The sequence below is a fragment of the Mus pahari genome, chromosome 6 (genome assembly GCF_900095145.1).
Source record: "Mus pahari chromosome 6, PAHARI_EIJ_v1.1, whole genome shotgun sequence".
NCBI lineage: Eukaryota > Metazoa > Chordata > Mammalia > Rodentia > Muridae > Mus > Mus pahari.
Genome location: NC_034595.1, coordinates 67,555,227 through 67,575,782, shown reverse-complemented (window position 1 = coordinate 67,575,782; position 20,556 = coordinate 67,555,227). Strand labels below are relative to the sequence as shown.

The window sequence follows — 20,556 nt, the reverse complement described above, 5'->3', positions numbered from 1 at the left end:
ACACACACACACACACACACACACACACACACACAAAGCACCAAAAACCCCCCAAAACCCCAAAACTTCAAGCCCAAGATTCAGTGGTAGAAGGCAACCCTAAGGTCAAGAAATGAGAGCTATTCAAAAAGGCAGTACATAAATATCATCCGACAGAGTTTTGAGTCAGTATAGAAAAATCAATTTTTCTAAGTATAAAACAGAAAAAGAGGAAATTATTTAAAAAATTTGTCAGTTGGTACTCCAGCTAATTTTATATACTTGCTATCAATCTGTATGTAGGAAGAGAATGGACTCCTGAGAGCTGTCTTCTGACCTCTACACTTGTACTGCGCATTTGCTTATTCCCTCCAATAACTGAATAAATATTTTTTAAAAATTGAAACTTTAAAAATTTATGTTTATTTTATATGTTATGGGTATTTTGCTTGCATGTATGTCAAGTGCATGCAGTTCCTGTGGAGACCAGAAGAGGGCATTGGATCCTCTGGGACTGCTGTTAACAGATGTTATGAGCTGCCATTTGGATGCTGGGAATTGAACTGTGGTTTTCTGGCATTGCAGCTAATGTTAACTAATGAGTTATCTCTGTATCTAGCTCTTATACTTTTTAATTGCAATGAATGTTGTATGGATGTTTAATATAAAGTTTGCTAGAAAATTTACTTAAAATTTATCTTTCACTTCTTTTTCATTGAAGGATATGGTTACCGGACTTAGTCCTCTGCTCTTCAGAAAGCTTAGTAATCCTGACATATTTGTACCTACTGGAAAAGCTAAACTCCAACGACAACTTAGTCAGGATGACTGTAAGTTACGGAGAGGAAGCCTGGCCAGTTCTCTGTCAGGTAAGCATAATACTTGTTTTTTTAATGGAATATGGGAAATGAGTATATTCGTATGTGGTACATAATGTGCTTAGCATGTATGGAACCTGGGTTCCACCTCCAGAACCAAAAAGTGGGGATAGGGATAATTGTGGGACTGTGTTGTTAATATATCAAGATATATCAGTTGAGTGGTCATCTTGATAGCCTCTTCTTTGATATGTTCCTACAGAGTACTGTAGGAAACCCTGTTTTCTTTCTACTACTTCATAAATTCTCTAAATGCTAGCCACCTGAACAGCATAGATAGTTGTTAGCTAACTAGTACTCTTGGCTACTTTAGGATGATTTTTGCTCCTTTTACAACCTTGTAGATTTCATATCCTTTTCTTATTACCCTTACTTCCCCACTCCCCACTTCTACCCCTACTCTCACCCCCCACCCATGATGGAAAAATCCAGAGACTTGTATATGCTAACCAAATGCTCTGCTATTGTGCAAAATCCCATAATTATCTTCCTTGCTCCTGTAAAGAAAAGACAATTATAAAATCCAATATACAAAAGTATAAAAGAAGTCCAGGTTGACAACAGTTAAGATCCAGTAATTTTTTTTCAATAACCACAAGAATTTAATTATTTAATACAACCACTAATCTAATATGTCACCAATAAAGTCTAAGTAATCACATCACAAAACAAGAGTTATATTCAGCAAACATGCATTAATAAAGATTCAGTAATTTTAATCAATCACTAGACTATGAAAAAATAAAAGAGTATGGCCAATAGAGAAAAGCAGTAGAGAAAAAGAGTCCTGTAGTGTCTGCTTCTTCCCCCAATAGTAAACAGTTGTTATTTCTTTTCTTTCAGTTTCTTTTTGGTCATGTTCCCCCTGGCTTTATCTTTTCACTGTTGTGCTGTCATTTTTTTTTTAAAGTTTGTTTATTGATGTATATATGAACATTTTTATTTGTACATACGCCTGCATGACAGAAGAGCTCATCAGATGCCCTTATAGATTATGTTGTGAACCACCATGTAGTTGCAGGGATTTGAACTCAGGACTTCTGGAGCAGCACCCTGGTGCTCTTAACCCCCTGAGCTATCTCTCCAGCCTTGTGCTGCCTTTTTTATTTTGCAATTTCTGCTCTTATTTTTTCATAGAACTCTGCTCATCTTTTAAGAACAGGATTATTTTCTGTTTGCCCATGATAAATTGAATTTTAAAAAAACGTACTGATTTGTGCAAAGGTATGGCTGTATGGTGTATATCGTAGTGTATGTGCCTGTGGAGAGCAGAGGACAATTTCTAGGAGTCGGCTCTCTGTATCACGCGGATCTGGAGGGTCACTGAGGTTATCAGGCTTGGCTGCAAATGCCTCTACCCGTGAGCTGTTCCAGTTGTCTTGTGAGTAGGGTTTTGAATTAAGGATTAAAGGAAAAAAAAGCAGTGTCGAGGGGCACACACTTTTAATCTCAGCACTTGGGAGGAAGAAGTGGACAGATCTCTGAGTCTGAGGCTAGTGTGGTCTATAGAGCAAGTTCCAAGATAGCCAGATTCACACAGAGAAACTATCTCAAAAACCAAAAATATACAAAGGAAGAAACAAAGAGATATAAAAAGAAAAACAAAACAAACTAAAACTGGTGTTGGATAGACGGTGCATCAGTTAAGAGCACTTGTTCTTGCATATGACCTCTGTTTGATTCCCAACAAGTTGCCTCATGACCGTCGGTATCTCCAGTTGGAGGGGGACCTGACTCTTCTGACTTTTGCAGGCACCAGTCATGCATATGCATATGCATTCAGGCAAAACATACATATAAAGTATATAAAAATTTTAAAATATTTTTTATAAAAGAAGAAAACTATAGGTGCTAGAGGGACAGTTTAGGTGGTTAGGCCACGTGTAGTAGTATCACTTAGAATCCCAGTGCTTTGGAGTTTCCTGGAATTTACTGAACTGAGAGACCTTGTCTCTGTCACACACAAAAACAGGTGAATAGTATCTGAGAAAGGACATCCAATGTTGTCCTCTGGTCTCCATACATATGTATACCTTTATACACACATCATTTGTGTACACATACAGATTTTAGAGCAGGCTGGCCTCAAGCTCACAGATCTTCTCCTTCCAAATGCTAGTTTAAAGGTATGAGCTACCATGCCTGGACCTTTTAATTTTATTTTGGAAAGTTAATTTTTAAATTCCTCACCCCAAGTCAGTGCCAGCAAGAGAATCAAATTTTATTCCTTTGGTAGTCTTAGCCACTGAGAAATCTCTACTGCCCCTTTTATTCTGTTTGCTTATTTTTTGTGTCAGGGTCTCTGCAGTTCTCGCTAGCCTGGAACCAACTCTGTAGACCAGGCAGCAGACTCATCTCCTTTGTTCCTCAAGTGCTAGAATTAAAGGTGCTCACCACCACACTGAGCGTCCCCCTCCCTCTTTAGATTAAAAAAGTTTATTTTATAAGTATGAATGCTTTCCTTATATGCATGTTTGTGAAAGATACTCTGAATTTTAGAAATTTAAAAAAAGATTTTAGCTGTTTTCTACACACCAGAAGAGAGCATTGGAGCCCATTACAGATGGTTGTGAGCCACCCTGTGGTTGCTGGGAATTGAACTCAAGACCTCTGGAAGAGCAGTCATTGCTCTTAACTGCTGAGCCATCTCTTTGGCCCAAAATTAGAATGATAAAAGATTTGCCGTAATTCTTTATAAACATTGGGAAAGCTATCAGATGTCTCTTAAAGGAAATAAATGTTACAGTTACATTGACTGTGGTTAGTAGTAGTATGAAGGATGTGAAGAAAAGGGAGAAATGGGTCTGGTACATCCCTTCCAAAAACCATGGCAATTCTAGGCACTTAGTGTTCATAGTCGACGTTTGCATCTCCCCACCCCTGAGATAGGATCTTATGATCCTGACTGACTTGGTAATTGCTATGTGGCCCAAGCTGGCCTTGAACTCTTGTTTGTAGTTCTTTTTCTAGCTTGACTTTTACTTATATTTCCGTGCAATTAGTGTCGTTGGTAAACCTAGACTGAGAACATTGAATCTGGTGAGAATAGTACAGCTTCAGTATTTCTCTATAAAACCCTAAGTCTCAGACTTGTTTTGAATAATATTTCTTCTACTTATTGCACTTAGGTAGTAGGGCTTAGAAAACTCTTTTTTTTTTTTTTTTTTGGTTTTTTAGACAGGGTTTCTCTGTGTAGCCCCAGCTGTCCTGGAACTCACTTTGTAGACCAGGCTGACCTCGAACTCTGAAATCTGCCTGCCTCTGCCTCCCAAGTGCTGGGATTAAAGGCGTGTGCCACTACCGCCTGGCTTTAGAAAACTCTTAATGGCTGCCAGTTTAAGTGTTATGGTGAGAGATTAGCACGGTTGTGAATATTATTGAGACTGAATATGCTCAACTCACTTTAGGATCCTGCTTACACTCCTCATCAAGACATTTAATTTGGCCCTGTCATATTCTCTTACATGGATAAGTATAAAATACTCTTGTTTTGTGTCAATATTATTTTGTCCACCTGACAGCATTGTGTTTGTATCTTTTCATTCATTCGTCAGCATATAATTACATGAATGTCTTTTTGTTTGAAGGTAAGCAGCTGCTCCCTTTGTCCAGCAGTGTACACAGCAGTGTGGGACAGGTAACTTGGCAGTCTACAGGAGAAGCATCAAACCTGGTTCGAATGAGAAACCAATCCCTTGGACAGTCTGCACCTTCCCTTACGGCTGGCTTGGTAAGTGTAAAGATTTGGGGTTTCTGTAGGAATCTTTGATCCTCATTTATCGTTGATGTTTGTTCTATAATCAATTTTAAAATTTTAGTAATTTCTTAAAGTGAACAAGATTGAAATTTTAATTAAATATGTTCTGATCTCTTTATAACTTGTACTTTATAACTTGTATAACTGATTAGTGATTATCAAGAGAATAATTGAGTATGTTTGTAATCTTTTTGTTTGTTTGGTTTTGGAGACAGGGTTTCTGTGTGTAGCCTTGGCTGTCCTGAAACTGTACTAGGCTAACTTCTTCCAGGATGGAAGGCATGCACCACCACACCTGGCTAGTGTGGTTATAACCTTAATGAATATCTTTCCTGAGAAAACTTTATATGTAAATAATTAAAAATCTTATAAAGTTGTATTGTTTCCGTGTGCTGCTCTGGCAAATACTGGATACCTAAATATGTAGTGGAGGAAAGAATGGGCTCTGTTCTTTTTAAAATTTTATTTATTTTTGTGTATGGGGCTGGGGTACCAGTGGAGGTCAGAAGAGGATATCAGACGCCATGAATCTGGAGTTACAGGTGGTAGTGAACTGCTGAAGTGGGTGCCAAGAACTGAGTTCAGGTTCCCTGGAAAACAGTAATTGTTCTTAACCACTGAGTTTTTTTTTTCCCAGCCTGCCTTCTCTTCATCTAGTCTTTGTATGCTAAGCAGGTCTTTATACAGGTTAAGAATTTTACTCTCTGTCCTATTACCTGCCACCAAAGATAACATCATTGATGCCCCGCTAATCTCATAGTATTCTGACTGTCCTTTAGGACAATGCATACTAGTAATTTTGAAGATATAACAGAGAAGTTGGTCTTTTTAAATATAATCTTATTCATCTATGTCTTGGGACAAGCCTTTTGGGTCGATAGGCATGGAGTCAAAAGCTTGCTACATTGCTTGTCCTGGGAAGTTTGGGCAGATGGAAGAAGAGTTCCTGTGTCAGGGAGAAAGATAATTTATGGATCAAAGGCTTTCCTGGTACCACTTGAGTTTTCCTGGTATCGCTGTGAATTCAGAACTCTTAGAAATGGAGTGATGACTATGTTTCTGAATTATGGTTTTTAAAAGTAGAACATATTTATATACAATTTACACTATACTGCTCATCCATCTAAAGTATGTAATTTTGTTTTCTTTATATGTTTGTCACTTTTAGTTATCATTTTGACTTTATTATCCAGATAAGAGTAAAGTAGTATTTTGTTATTTTGCTCATCTCTATAATAACCAACAATGTTGATCATCTTTTTATGTGCCTATGGACATTTTATATCTTCTTTGAAGAAGTGTCTGAATTCTTTGCTCATTTTAAAAACTGAGTACTTTTACTTCCTTTATTTATTTTACATTGACTTTATTCTTGTTATAGTTGGCTCTCTGAATTCATAACTTCTGAATCCTACCAATTTGATTTAGGAAAAAAAATATTTTAGAAATTCTACCCAGCTATTCCCACCAGCTCCTATATAAGGGCACAGAAACCTTTTCTTAATTATGAAAGCTTGGCTTTATCATAGGCTTGTCCCCAACTAGCTCTTATTACTTAAATTGACCTATTTATACCCATCTATGTCCATGTAGCCCATTAGTCCTGTCAATACCTCAGTCCCTGCCTGTCTAGCTGGTGAGTTCTTCAGCCTCTGACTGTTTCCCAGAGTGCCTATCTCTGCTGGGAGTCCTGCCTATTCTCTCCTCCTTTGCTATGGGCCATCAGCTTTGACTAAACCAATTAGAAGGTGAGGAAAGTGTATTTTATAAAATATGCTGCAGGTGCTGAGCAACTAGAATAACAAAGTCAAAGTCTGGCTGTAATCAGATCTCTTCTTTGCAATAGGAAAGATCTCACTTTGTACAAAAATTAGCATTTGACTAATACAAGGGCCATCTTTACACAACACCAAAAGATCATCCCCTGCATTCCAGGAAGTTTTAAGATGTTAAACTTAAATTTTCTCCATACCAAGCACTATCCTAAACTCTAAAGTCACTTGAGTGAAGTGATTAATTAGTTCTGGGCACACCCTATTCTTACTATTTTTATTTTTTGGCTTTGATTTTTGTCTCTGCTTAACAGTGTAGATATTTTGTTTTTGTTTTATTTTCATTCTACAAATACAACAATTTATGGTTATATAGCATTGATATTATAGTAGATATAAGTACTTGAGAGCATATGGAGGGATGTGTTTGGGTATATATATATATATATATATATATACATACACATATATGATATTTAAAAGTTTTTTTTGTTTTTTTGTTTTTTGTTGTTTTTTTGTTTTTGTTTTTTGGCTCACATTTCTCTGTGCAGCCCTGACTGTTCTGGAACCTCTACAGAGTAATTGTAGGTGAGTTGCCGCTTGCCTCTGCCTCTCAGTGCCTGAAGCTGGGATTAAAGGTGTGTACCACTGTGTCAGGCTTTCTTTTAGATATTTTTATTTTACGTGTATAACTGTTTGCCTGCATGTGTATGTATGTACACACACACACACAGATACACACATATATGTAAATATATATATATATATATATATGTGTGTGTGTGTGTGTGTGTATATATATACATACATACATACATACATACATGCACATATATGAATGATACCAAATGTGTACCTGGTGCTCGGAGAGGTCAGAAAAGAATTATTTTTTTTTTAATGAACTGGAATTACAGATGGTTGTGAACCACTATGTGGGTGCTGGGTGTTGAACCCAGTTCCTCTAGAAAAGCAACAAGTGCTGTTACATGCTGAGCCATCTTTTCAGCCCAGTGTGTGGCACATTATAGAAAGAATTTGAACAATCCTCTGGTTTTAATGTCACTGGGAGATTTGTAATCAGTCCCAGGTGGGTACCTCAAGGGAAGAGTTAATTGTTTTCTCTAGTGGTATGCCTTTTGATTTCTCTGGTTCTCTCCTTAGTTGTTTACTTGCTTTTCACTCCAATGCTTAAAGTTTCCCAGTTGGACATTTATGTTTGGTAGTATATTTACTGGTTTGTGTTAGGCTTCTTTCTGCCTTCCTATTGCATATTGAAATTTATTTCAATGTTTCTCCTGCTTTGACTGTTATATCTGAAAAAACCTAAACAAAAATTTGTTAGAGTCATTATATATAGAGCCCATCTTCTAGAGCGTTTTTAGGTGATAATAAGATTATATAAAGTAAACATTCAATTTCAAAGTAATAAAATGTAACATTTATAGAAATTAAATGTCAATCATGAATTAAAAAGTGACTAAAAGGTGGCTGGGGATCTAACTTGGTTAGTGGAATCCTTATCTTGTGGTAAATATTATTTGGGGGGGGTTTCTACTTCACCTTAGATCATTTAGTTTCCAAATAAAAGACATAAAACCTTTAGATTTTAAAGCGTTAGAACTGGGCAGGTATTAGCCCTCTATGTTATTTCATCTACTTTCCTGTCAGTAACCCTGAGATAAAATATCAGTTACTTTGTTCTGCCTGTGTCATTCCTACTCCAACAGGCTGGCTCTCTTGGTTTGTGCTCTGGATCCACTTACCCCTTGGCTCCTTCCTTTGTTTTGTCATCCCCCCACGCCCCTCAGACCATAAGCCCAGGACCCCCACCTTTCTCTCTTCTTCCCAGCTACAGGCTATAGGCATCTTCATTCAGCTAATAGTTCTAAATTAAGGAACAAGGTTTGCACATCAAAAGCTGGCATTTGTGAAAATTCACTGTCTTGGGGCAAATAGACCTTGGGATAAAGAATTTAGCATTATAATATATAGCAGTAGACCAAACCTCAACATTATCTAGCATGTACAAAGCCCTGTGTTGTCTCCTACATAACCATGATTTAGTAGAATATGTTTGTATTCCTGCACTCAGGAGATGAAGGTAGGGAAATCAGAACTTCGGGGTCATCCTCAGCCATATAGTTTGAGACCAGGCTGGGATACATAAGACTCTGTTTCAAAACAAAATTACTGGATCTAAAAAGTACCTAAAAGAAATCAAGGCTCAATCCCATCAATACTGCAGTGGGTGTCTCCATTTCAGATCTCAGTTGCCTGCTTGGACCCCTGTTATTTCTGACTGACTGGCTACAAGTTTGTATTTTCATGACTGACTGGTTAGGCTTGATTAATTTGCTGGGTTTGCAGAACCCAGGGAAATTAAAATAGTCTGGTTTATTATGTAGCTGTCTTCAGACACTTTTTCTTCTTGCTCCAGCCTTGCTCACTCACTGTAGCTGTCTTCAGACACCCCAGAAGAGGGTATCAGATCTTATTACAGATGGTTGTGAGCCATCATATGGTTGCTGGGATTTGAACTCATGTCCTTTGGAAGAGCAGTCGGTACTTTTATCCAATGAGCCATCTCTCCAGCCTCTGTTTTAGTATAAAGGGTATTTTAAGAATACAAATAGATGGGGGCTGGTGAGATGGCTCAGTGGTTAAGAGCACCGACTGCTCTTTCAAAGGTCCTGAGTTCAAATCCCAGCAACCACATGATGGCTCACAACCATCCATAAGGAAATCTGATGCCCTCTTCTGGAGTGTCTGAAGACAGCTACAGTGTACTTACATATAATAAATAAATAAATATTTTTAAAAAAAGAATACAAATAGACAAGCTTGATGGAGAACTAGGTAAGGTTTGGAAGAATCTTGAGTGTAGGAGTTTCTTTCCTTGTGAGTTGGGATGCACCTTCCACATAGCACATGGATCATTTTTTGTTGGACTGCCTGTGTTGCATGTAGCTTTCTGCTACCCTGCCTAAGCTTTGGGAATGGGTTGAACTACCAGCTCCTACCCAGCTTCCCTTGAATCCACAGATAAAAGACACATGTACAGTTGTTGTTCATTTTCAACTTGCCTTCTTGGCACAATTGCTGGGCACAACTATCTCCTGCCTGGAAAACACTCTTATCATTACTTTTAGCTCTGCTCTTCCCACCTACCCTGATGTTAGGTGATTCAACCCTGGGCAGTTGAATCTACTCCCTACTAAGCATCTCTGACTATAGGGGTGGCCACAGCCATACTGTTCTGGAGACCTCACATGGCTGCCTGGTTCTTCCCTCTTCAAAGCATGATGGACTGTTTTCTCCTCCCATGCATCACCTTTTCCTTCAGGGTCTTGGAAGTCCTGTCTATTTCTTCTGCCCAGTAATTGGCCCATGGCTTTCTTTACTGACAGATCAAGAACCAATTGGGGAACAGGACCTCAGCATCAGAGCTGCTCTTACATGCCTGTAAGCCAAGCCTCCGTGTTTTTAGCTATTCAGGAGCAGCAGAAATTTCTGGGTTTTTTTGTTTTGTTTTGTTTTAAAATTTTTAACTTATTTACTTTACATTTCACTCATTGCCCCCCTTCCAGTCACCCATGTTTAGGGCTTTAGATCATACTTTATTGCATGGAGTGATTGAAGAGTGGACATTGTTGTAGAAATATGTTGTCTTCCTTGGAACTGTGACAGATAGGTTACAAGGGTCTCTATCATGACATGACAGGAGTGCTACACTCATTCATTCTAAACAACATGGTTACCTCGAGACTAGAGAGATGGTTTAGCTAAGAGCACTGCCTACTCTTCTAGAGGTCCTGGGTTCAATAACTCACACCCACATGGTAGCTCACAACCATCTGTATCTCTAATTCATAGCTATCTAGAGCCCTCTTCTTGCCTCCAAGAACACATATGCATGTGGTACACAGATATACATGCAGGCAAAACACCATATACATATGGTAATTAAAAAAATCAATATGGTTACCTAAATAAACCTACATAGTAACAATATCAGCAATAAAAAAGGAATCTATTATTATATGCAACAACTTGAAAAATTCTCAAAAAATATCCTGAATAAAATAAGGCAGGTGAAAATAGTATATAGAATATAGTTCCATTTATTTAAAAACCAATAGAAATGCAAATTAATATGTAAGTATCAGAGGTGTGGTGGTTTGAATATGCTTGGGCCAGGGAATGGCACTATTAGGTGTGGCTTTGTTGGGGTGTGTGTGTCCTTGGTGGAAGTGTGTCATTGTGAGGGTAGGTAAGGAGACCCTCGTCCTAGCTACATGGGAGCCAATCTTCTCCTAGTGGCCTTCAGAAGAAGATGTGGAACTCTCAGACCCTCCTGTACCATGGCTGCCTAGAGAATGCCATGCTTCCACCTTGATGATAATGAACTGAACCTCTGAACCTATAAACTAGCCCCAATTAAATGTTGTCCTTATAAGAGCAACCTTGGTCATGGTGTCTGTCCACATCAGTAAAACCTTAACTAAGACAAGAGGTTATCTAGATTTAGAGGTGGAAGAATTATATATAGGCACAAAAAATTGTAGTAGTATAGACATATTTTATTAAATTGTACGTTTTAATGTTTCCTGGGTCTTAAATGTAGAGGTTGTGTTGTAGTTGTACCAAGTAGAGTGAATTCCCATTCTAACTTATTCTTTGTATTGGACCAGTTGTGGATCTCTGTAGTAACATGTCTGTTACAAAAGTAAGCTTCCTTTATAAGGATGAGAGACATACTTATTTGTGTATTTAGATGAGTTTTTAGAATATTGTTACAAATTCTGTTGGTTTAGGAAAATGGTAGTAGTAGGTTCTTTTAAAGTGCCTGTAACCTCTCCAGCCAACATGTTGTAGTACAGCACCAAGTGTGATTTACCTTGTAATTAAAAGGATCCTACGTCTAATTAGACAGCTCTTCATTATCCCCAAGATAATAGTACCACATTTGTACCATTGAATACCATACCGAGGTGGTCATTATGGTACAGGGACTTGGGCTGATTGCCTTTCTCCCTTGATAGCTCGCCTAGACCTCCAAGTACTATATGATAGCTAGTCCTCAGGATTGAGGTTGCTCCTTCAGTTCCAGTCTGATTCTTCCATGCCCTGTGGCCAATGTTTGTGGTGTCTTCAGCAGTAGGATCTTACTTGCAAGTTCTGGGAAGCAACCAAGGGTAGAGATAGTAGCCTATATTATTTTGGGGTCTTGAACTATTATGACCAACAATTCTTTTTTGTTTGTTTGTTTGTTTTTTCCAGACAGGGTTTCTCTGTTTAGCCCTGGCTATCCTGGAACTCACTCTGTAGACCAGGCTGGCCTCAAACTCAGAAATCCACCTGCCTCTGCTTCCCAAGTGCTGGGATTAAAGGCGTGCGCCACCACCACCCGGCTCTATGACCAACAATTCTCTCTCTCTCTTTTTTTTAATATTTATTTATTATATGTAAGTACACTGTAGCTGTCTTCAGACACTCTAGAAGAGGGCGTCAGATCTTGTTACGGGTGGTTGTGAGCCACCATGTGGTTGCTGGGATTTGAACTCCAGACCTTTTGAAAAGCAGTCGGGTGTTCTTACCCACTGAGCCATCTCACCAGCCCATGACCAACAATTCTAAGGGAAGTTTTTCATGCCTGGCATTGGGGTTTTTTGTTAGTCTATGGCTTTAGGGTTGGGGTAGGGAATATTATTACCCTTTCTGGTGTAAACTCATTTAAACACATTCTTTTCTCTCTCAACTCCACCCCTTTTTGTGTGTGGGTATACATATGTGTTTTTTTTTTTTTTTATGCAAAAGCAAGAGGTTTATTTTCCAGTGCATTGGGGTTGACCTTCAATTGGTCTCTCAAGGTGAGTTACTAAGAAGGCAACCCTGATTGGCTATTACAAGCAGTTCTTATACTTTTTAGGGGTACAGGTTACATCAGCAAGGAGCAAGGTCATAGTTCAAACTTATTGGCTAAGCATATTAACCTTTACATTAGCAAGCATGACATGCATTTGAACTCTACCAGGGACTTTCCAGAGGGTCATGTGACTGTCTGTCAGTACATTCTGAGAAATTTTTACTGAAGAATGATCCTGTGGGTGGAGAATGGAACTTGGCCTAGCCTTGACTCTAGGCAGGAGTGGGAAGCTGTAAGGAGGGTGTGGGACTGGAAAAGCCCTGAGGGTCCCTCATTCCCCCCCTTTTCTTGTACTAGCTCCAATCCTGGAGTTATGCTCAGGAGTCTGGGGTAACTAACACATACTCTTCAGGTCCTGCTGTCAGGGTCTCATGTTGTTGGTGCAGGACCATGAGTTGTACTGCTCCTATTCTCTCTAACACAGTGAATATGAGGATGGTTAACCCAGGGGAGGAGTTACACGAGTTAAACCAAGACTCAAACTAGCCCTGATTCTGTTCTTTCTCTCTTCTGCTTGTTTAGCCCTTTCCCCACCTTGGCCATTGAATCTTTAACTACCCCTGAAATGGTCACCCCCGGAATGGTCTTCAGTATGTGCTTCCCAATGTTTCATACCCCTGGTAGCACAGAAAAAGTGGTTGGCCCCCCAACACTGATGGGCCGGCTGCTGACTTCTTCCATCTCAGGGGCACACATACATGTGGGTTTCTCGCAGGACACTCCTCAACCTTTGGTCTCCACACCCTAAGCCCCATCCTCTAAGGCTGCTTCTGGGACACGGTTTAGATTCATAAGTCCCTCGTCCCCCATATTTGGGAAATCCCTCCTATGTGTCTCCAGGGCAGGGACATCCTAGGAGTCAAGGCCCGTCAATAAATCAGAGATCAAAGACAAGATCTGGCCACCAGATACAATGCAGGTGTTCCTCTGTAGTGGACCAAGTCACATCCCCAGTGACTGAGAGCACCTGCCAAGTCACCCTAGTAGGGTTGTGGGGGCTCCCAAGGCTCAGCGTCGGAAGATAGACCATAGCCATCTCATGGTTTCTCTGGCCTTGCAGAGGGGGTTGCTTGGGTGTCTGGCTGCTATCCAGTTGGCATCAGGCACAGGTGGTGGTCTGACATGAACCCAGGCAGTTACTCCATCCACTTTATAAGAAGTCGAGGTGTTCAGCAACACCAGGAATGGCCCAATTCCAAGGTCCTTTAAGTTTTCAGCACAATACCTCTTAACATATACCCACTCTCCAACTTGGTACCTGTGTGGAACGTCTGGGGTACCTGTGTTATATAGAGAGCACTAAGTTTAGGCCATAATTCCTGGTGGCTGATCTGGAAAGTTTACAGTAGAGCCATAAAACCCCTGTCAGCCTGAAAAGTCACTCTGGGGGTTGTCAAGAGTGGGGGTCCCCTACAGGCTGTCAAAAGGGGTCAGGTTAAAATGGTAGGGGGTGTTATGGGATTAAAACAGGGCCAGGGGAAGGAGCACTACCCAGTCAGCGCCAGTCTCCAAGGAAAATTTAGTTAAGGTCTCTTTTAGAGTTGTTCATTATCTCTACCTGCCTTGATCTTTGGGGACAGTGCGCATAATAGAGCTTCCAATTAGTCCTCAATATCTCTGCCAATCCCTGACTTACTTAGAGACAGAAGCAGGACCATTTTCTGATCCATTTACCTTGGGCACACTGAACCTCCGGAAATTTTCCTCTAATATCTTCTTAGTTACCATTCCTGCTTGGTGGGGAAAGCCTCAACCCATCCAGAGAAAATATCTATAAACACTAGAAGGTATGTGTAACCATATTTTCCTGGCTTAACTTCTGTAAAATTGACCTCCCAGTATACTCCAGGCCATTCTCCCCTAGGTGTTTTTGCTCTGTTTTCTCTTAGGCTCATAAGCATTCACTTACTGGCATACCTAACATTGTTCTATATTTCTGGCCCCAAACCTGAGGTCTATTATATATACTTTAGATCCCTTAGCTGCTTGGACAAGCTTCTTATTCCCTAAATGGGTCCATCAATGCATTCGGTCAAGTAAGTCCTCAGCTTGTTTTCTGAAGAGCATAGTTTTTCCTTCTTGTGTGTGCTTCTGCCCTTCCTTCTCTAGGTAGTAGTTGGTAGGGCAGCTAGCAATCTGAGTCCTTTCTTCTTCCATATATTTTAAGTGAGTTCATTCTCTAATGCAGTTCCATTCCCCATTGGTTGTTTCTTTCAAGTCCATAACTGGGGTAGGCTCCTGCATAGCTACTTCTTGAGCCACTTGATTTGCCTGGTTGTTGCCCTGGGCCACTGAGTCTCTGTTTGATGTCCTGGGCAATGAATACTACTCACAGTTGCCGGCTTTATCTGGGCATCCAAGAGATCCAAGATTTCCTGCTTGTTTTTTCTTTCTTTTCCCTCTGATATGAGCAGTCCTCTCTCTTGGTATAAAAAAGCTCCGTGGCCATGGGCTATATGGCAAAGGCATACCTGCTCTCCGTGTAGATGTTAATTTTCTTACTGCCCCCAAGTTCCAAGGCTTTGTTGAGGGCAATTAGCTCTGCTTTCTGTGCCAACTTTCTGGGCAGATAGAGATTTTGCTCAGATGACATTAGTGCCATCCACCATGGCAGCACCCGTTTGTCTCCACCAGCATGGAGAAAACTGCTTCTGTCTATAAAGCATGTAGTTGTGGCTCATGGCAGGGGTCAGTCAGAGAGGTCTTTCCTCCACCCATGGGCTCTCCTTTTGGGCCAGTTAGTTGCGGTCCTTCAGGCAGGAAGTGTATCTGGGCCCCCATCTTAGAGAGTAAGTCTCGCTCCAACAGAGAGTAGGGACAGTCTGGGATGACGGTAAATGAATGGGATACCTGACCCGTTCCTAGGTCCACTGTTCTTTAGGTAATCGATTTGGTGCCAGTGGCTCCTTGGACCCAAGATTCTTTTTCTTGGAAACATCTGCTTGGAGGAGGACCAAGTGTTGAGCCACTGTGTCCACCGAGAGTTGAGTGGGTTTCCCCTCCACTCTCAGAGTTACCCTGGGTTCGAGGAGGAGGTCTGAACCCTGTTCTCCGTAGTCACTGTCCTCCCCAAGGGCTAACACCTTTCACCATTTGGGGGTGCTTTTCCCATGGCCTGGGATTTCCCTCCCGCTTCTGTTTGTTAGGGCATTCTCAGGCTCAGTGGCCCCTCTCCTTGCAATATGTGCACCAGTTCTTTTCAAGAGGTTTTCTCTGTCTCTTTGGTTGGAGTCTCTCTTCTCTGCTTTCCCTAACTACGGTAGCCAAGATTCTCTGTAAATTCCTTCCTTGTCACTTTCTTTTTTTCATCTTCTTTCTTTCTCTGCTCCTTCTCTTCTGACACACTGTTATGGTAGACTTTCTCAGCCCAACCTGCACTAAATACCTCAATGACTTATCCTGAAGTCCCTCTAGCCACTGAAGCTTTTTCCTGATATCTCTACAGCCTGGTCTATAAAAGCCATTGTCACAGTAGCTTGTGCTCCTTGCTGCAGGGGTCATAGGGTGTATACTGATGCAATGTCTCCACGAGTCACTCTAGAAATGCAGCAGGAGACTTATCTGATTGTCTAACCTCACATACCTTGGTCAAATTTGTGGGTCGTTGTGCAGCCCCCTTGAGCCCTGCCAATGGAACCTGGCGGTAGACCTTCAGATGTCCCTTACCTTCTGTCGTATTAAAGTCTCAGTCAGGTCTAGTCAGGAGAAACCTGCTGTAGAGGACAGCCTGTTCAATCAATGGTGCCCCCCATGTCTGAAGGGGCATTCTTTCTGGCTTTCTGCATCATCCTGGTCTTCTGTCATGAAGAACACTCTCATGACTTGTTGAATATCATCTCAGGTGGGCTGATGACATGTGTATTTTTGCGTCACGCCACTTGTGTGTATCTGCGTGGGCAGAAAACACCTTGGACTGTGTTCGTACTGAAGGGCTAAACATCCTAAGATTAGAATGAGCTGCAAGGAGAAAACAAATGCCCTGGCGGTTTGTGCCGATCAGAGCATATTTATTAATTGGACACGGGAGAACCCTTAACCCTCTCCTGCGTGTCCCTCTGTGTCTCTCTCAATGGCGCGGTCCGATCAAGAGCGGAGCTGTGTCTGGAAGGCGGGTCCGAATGAATGGGCGGTGACGATGTCAGTGGTTGGTCCGGGCGACAACAGTGGGCAGTGATGACGACGACGCAGGGCGGTCTGATTTTGGGAGATTTGGGGAGGTCCTCTTGGCAATCTTGCGCGTCTGCAAGGGGCGCAATACAATGCTTAGAGGGAGAGTGGTCAGTGGAGGTGAGAGACCCCAACACTGATGAGTAAATAAAACAGTCTCAAAGAGATGAATCGGCCCTTGGAGTTATCTAAAAAAAGGAGGGGAGGTGTTGGCTACCCTGGTATCAGGGTAGGTGGCTCTCAGACTTCGGGTCCCCATGGTGGGACTAAGAAGTTGGGGATCTCCTCCCGCTCCTCCTACTGGTAAAGGGGGGTACAATGGCCCTGGTCCTGTTTGGGCTGAGGATCCGGGAGCTGGTGCTGGCGCTGGGGGGACCATGAGGCCAAAGGTAGGGGGATATGGAAGAGGAGGGTCTTGGAGCAACAGGTCCACTGTGAAGGGTCTTGGAGGATTGACTTCTTCTCAGGTCTGAATGCTTCCTCCCATGTTTTTTTTTTTCTGACAGCCAGAATCTGTGATGTAGGTCTTGGGAAAAGAAATGCTTTTATCTATGAAGGGGGGAGGGGTCCTCTACTAGATTCTTCCAGGTACCTATATAGGACACTTGGTCTGGGTTCCTGAGTGATCCTGGCCTAAAGACTTTTTCTTCTACTGCTTTGATCACCTCCAAATTGGAGGTCCCTAGAGGTCCCTACAGGTGGCCACCCCACCCTGAAGGTGGGCCATTTGGAGAAGCAGAGAGTAACTAAGTTTTCCTTCTTTAATACTGCTGACAAGTTTTCTCCTCCAGTGGTTAACTAGGATGCTTAATGGGGTAGATTCATGTCTATCTTCACATTATTTTTCTAGTCAATTTGTTAATTTCTACCAGAATGAACAGAAGAAGGTCTGTAAGTTACCCCTGTATCAGTAAATACCATTCAGGACAAAACATGAATGGAGGAGAATTTTTTGGCTCATGGATTCAGAGGAATTTCAGTTTGTCTTGGTGATTCTGAAGGCATGGTGATAAAAACATGAGGTTGTAGCTTGTTTACATAGTATGGACTAGGAGGCTGACTCCTCAGTTGGAACTAGGGGTTGATAAAAACCTGCCCCTAGTGACCTATTTCTGCCAGTCCAGACCTGTTAAGTAAAATAAGCCTGTGAGAGGGACATTTCAGACTAAAACCCAAACAGGATTGCTGGGATTTGATAGGGATTTCATTAGGTCAATAAATCAACTAGGAGAAAGTAGACATTTTAGTAATGTTGAGTCTTATGATCCATTGTCTATAGTTCTTTAAATCTTTAATATTTCTCAGTGATGTTTAATAATTTTTTATATATGTATTATATATTTCTTACCAGATTCCTGTTTCATAAAAAAATAAGAATATAATTGATTTTTTTCATCTGTGGTTGCTTGTAACTTTTGCTGATATTTTAAACAATTTATTATGTGTGAATATATATATACATATATATATATATATATGGGGTATGTGTGTGTGTGTGTGTGTGTGTGTGTGTGTGTGTGTGTATGAAGGTCACAGGACAACTCTGTGGTATTGGTTCTGTCTTTCATCTTTACATGGATTCTAGGGATGAAATTCAGTTAGATAGCCAGGCTTGCACAGCAAATACTTTAACCTACTAAGCAACCCTGCTGGCTTAACATATATTTGTTGTTTTAATAGCAGATTTTTTTTTTTGAAATTCCATCACTTTTATTTTTTAATTTTTTCATTTGACTTCTCTTAATTTTCAGCCTCACTAAAAATGAACTACTTCAGTCAAGGGACTGAGATTGTTCTTGGCAACAGAATTAATGGATTTTCTTTCAAGAGTCTCAAAACTCAAACAAGTCTTTTAACGTTAGGATATCATGAGAATAAACTGTATTTCTAGGAAGACAATAAAACAAAAATTTAGTAATTGATTTGTTTACTTAACTTTTTATTTTAAATAATTACAGTTCCACAGGAAGTTGCAAAAATAGGATATTGAGGGATTGGAGAGATGGCACAGTGGTTAAGAGCACTAGTTGCAACAGAGTACCTGAATTGTGTTCCCAGCACTCACATCAGGTGGCTATACTGCCTGTAGCTCCAGCTCCACAGTATCTATCACTTTCTTCTGGCACCTGGACACAAACACACATGTATACAAGAAATACAAATAAAATAAATCTTAAAAATAAACTATAGACAGTTCAGTAACTCCACTTTTCCCCAGTGGTATTACTTAGTAAGTAATGTTAAAACCAGTCAATAAACATTAATATCATATGCACATCAATGATATATACATAGATTCAAATTTTTTATTGCATGTATGTATGTATGTATACATGTATATGTGTCCATGCCATAATACATGTGTGCTAGTCAGAGGACATCTTAGAGAAGCTAGTTTTTTTCTTCCACAACATGAGCTCTGTGGATCAAATTCAGGTTGGCAACAAGTGCCTTTACTTGGTAAGCCAGCCTGTCTGTGTGTGTGTGTGTGTGTGTTTTCATGTATGCTACAGCAACTTCATGGAGTTGCTTCTCTTTTTTCACATTTATATAGTTTTTGTTCCCTAACAACAAAATCCAAATCTAAGAGCTTAACATTTTGAACCGCAAGCTAGAAGTAAGAGAGAGTGAACTAGAAATGGTAGAATTGTTACTCTCAAACTTGGTGATATAAGCCTTTAATCCCAGCATTCAAGAGATAGTGGCAGGTGGATCTCTGAGTTCAAGGTCAGCCTGGTCTACAGAATGAGTTTCAGGACAGCCAGGAATACAAAGAGAAACCTTGTCTCCAAAAAAAAAAAAAAAAAAAAAAAAAAAAAAGAAAGAAGAGAAAAAAGAAAAAAAGCTCCCAAGAAACAAACCAACAAAAAACTCCCAAACTCTTCTTTAGCTACACACACTTGTACCTCCTAAACAAACATACCACCAGCTGGGACCAAGTGTTCAAATAAATGAGCCAATGGAGAATATGTTCATTCAAACATAGCTAGACATATGTGTGGGTTCATTTCTTGAGTCTGTTTACTGATTATTATTTTTTTTAAGACTTATTTATTTATTATATGTTAGTACACTGTAGCTGTCTTCAGACACTCCAGAAGAGGGCATCAGATCTTTTACTGATGGTTGTGAGCCACCATGTGGTTGCTGGGATTTGAACTCCGGACCTTCGAAAGAGCAGTCGGGTGCTCTTACCCACTGAGCCATCTCACCAGCCCCTGTTTACTGATTATTAACAGCCAATACTGCAGGTCTATCATTACAGAGGAATGACCTTGTGTTACACTTACGTACTTGTCCTATACTTGTTCCCTTACAACAAAATCGAAATCAAATCTGTTTTTCTGAGTCATGAAACTGTTATTTAAATGGAGCTCTATATTTAATAAGCTTTGGAGCATGATTTTTTTTAGCCTAAGCAGAGTGTTTCTGAGCACCATTAAAGTTGTTTGAAGTGGAGCTGGAAGAGGCTCAATGTAGAGTAGGTGCCTAACATTTTGAGATCCTAGATTTATTTTTTAATGTCCACCCCAAAACTCAATACAAATTGGGCCAGGAGTATTAGAACATGCCTTTAATCCTAGTTCTTTGTAGGAGGCAGAGGCAGGCATATCTTTGTGAGTTCAAGGCCAGCCTGGTTTACATAGATAGTTTAACCAGCCAAGGATACAAAGAGAGACCTTGCCTCAAAAACCAAACCAAACCAAACAACTTGCCCATACAAATTGTTGTATTCATTTGTTTTGCTTTTCAGTATTCTTATGTGTGGTTGTGCCCATTTCTTTATCTGCTAGCATGTTGATGGATTGCATTTGTAGGTTTTTGTTTTTGTTTTTGAGTCAGGGTCTTATTATTCAGCACAGGGTACTTGCAGTTTTATTGCTTAGCTTACTAAATACTGGAACTGGATGTGTAAGTCATCAGGCTGGCGTAGATTTCGCTCTTGATGTCATGTCTAGGGAGTTTTTACTCATCCCTAGGCCTTTAAGATTTCTCCTAATTTTTAATTTAATTTAATTATTTTAGTTTTGAATGAGTTTGTATGTGTGTGTGTGTGTGTGTGTGTGTGTGTGTGTG

At 40.4% G+C, this 20,556-nt stretch overlaps 1 protein-coding gene across 4 annotated transcripts in view; it reads left to right on the top strand.

Annotated features, from left to right (window-relative positions):
- Positions 1-20,556, top strand: part of Mast2 (microtubule associated serine/threonine kinase 2) — a 152,535-nt gene that overhangs the window by 29,831 nt on the left and 102,148 nt on the right. For all 4 annotated transcript variants that reach the window (XM_029539445.1, XM_021201137.2, XM_021201139.2 and 1 more), the window contains exons 2-3: positions 701-848; positions 4,445-4,587. In XM_029539445.1, the coding sequence (XP_029395305.1) occupies positions 701-848; positions 4,445-4,587 (291 nt within the window). The remainder of the gene's footprint in view (positions 1-700; positions 849-4,444; positions 4,588-20,556) is intronic.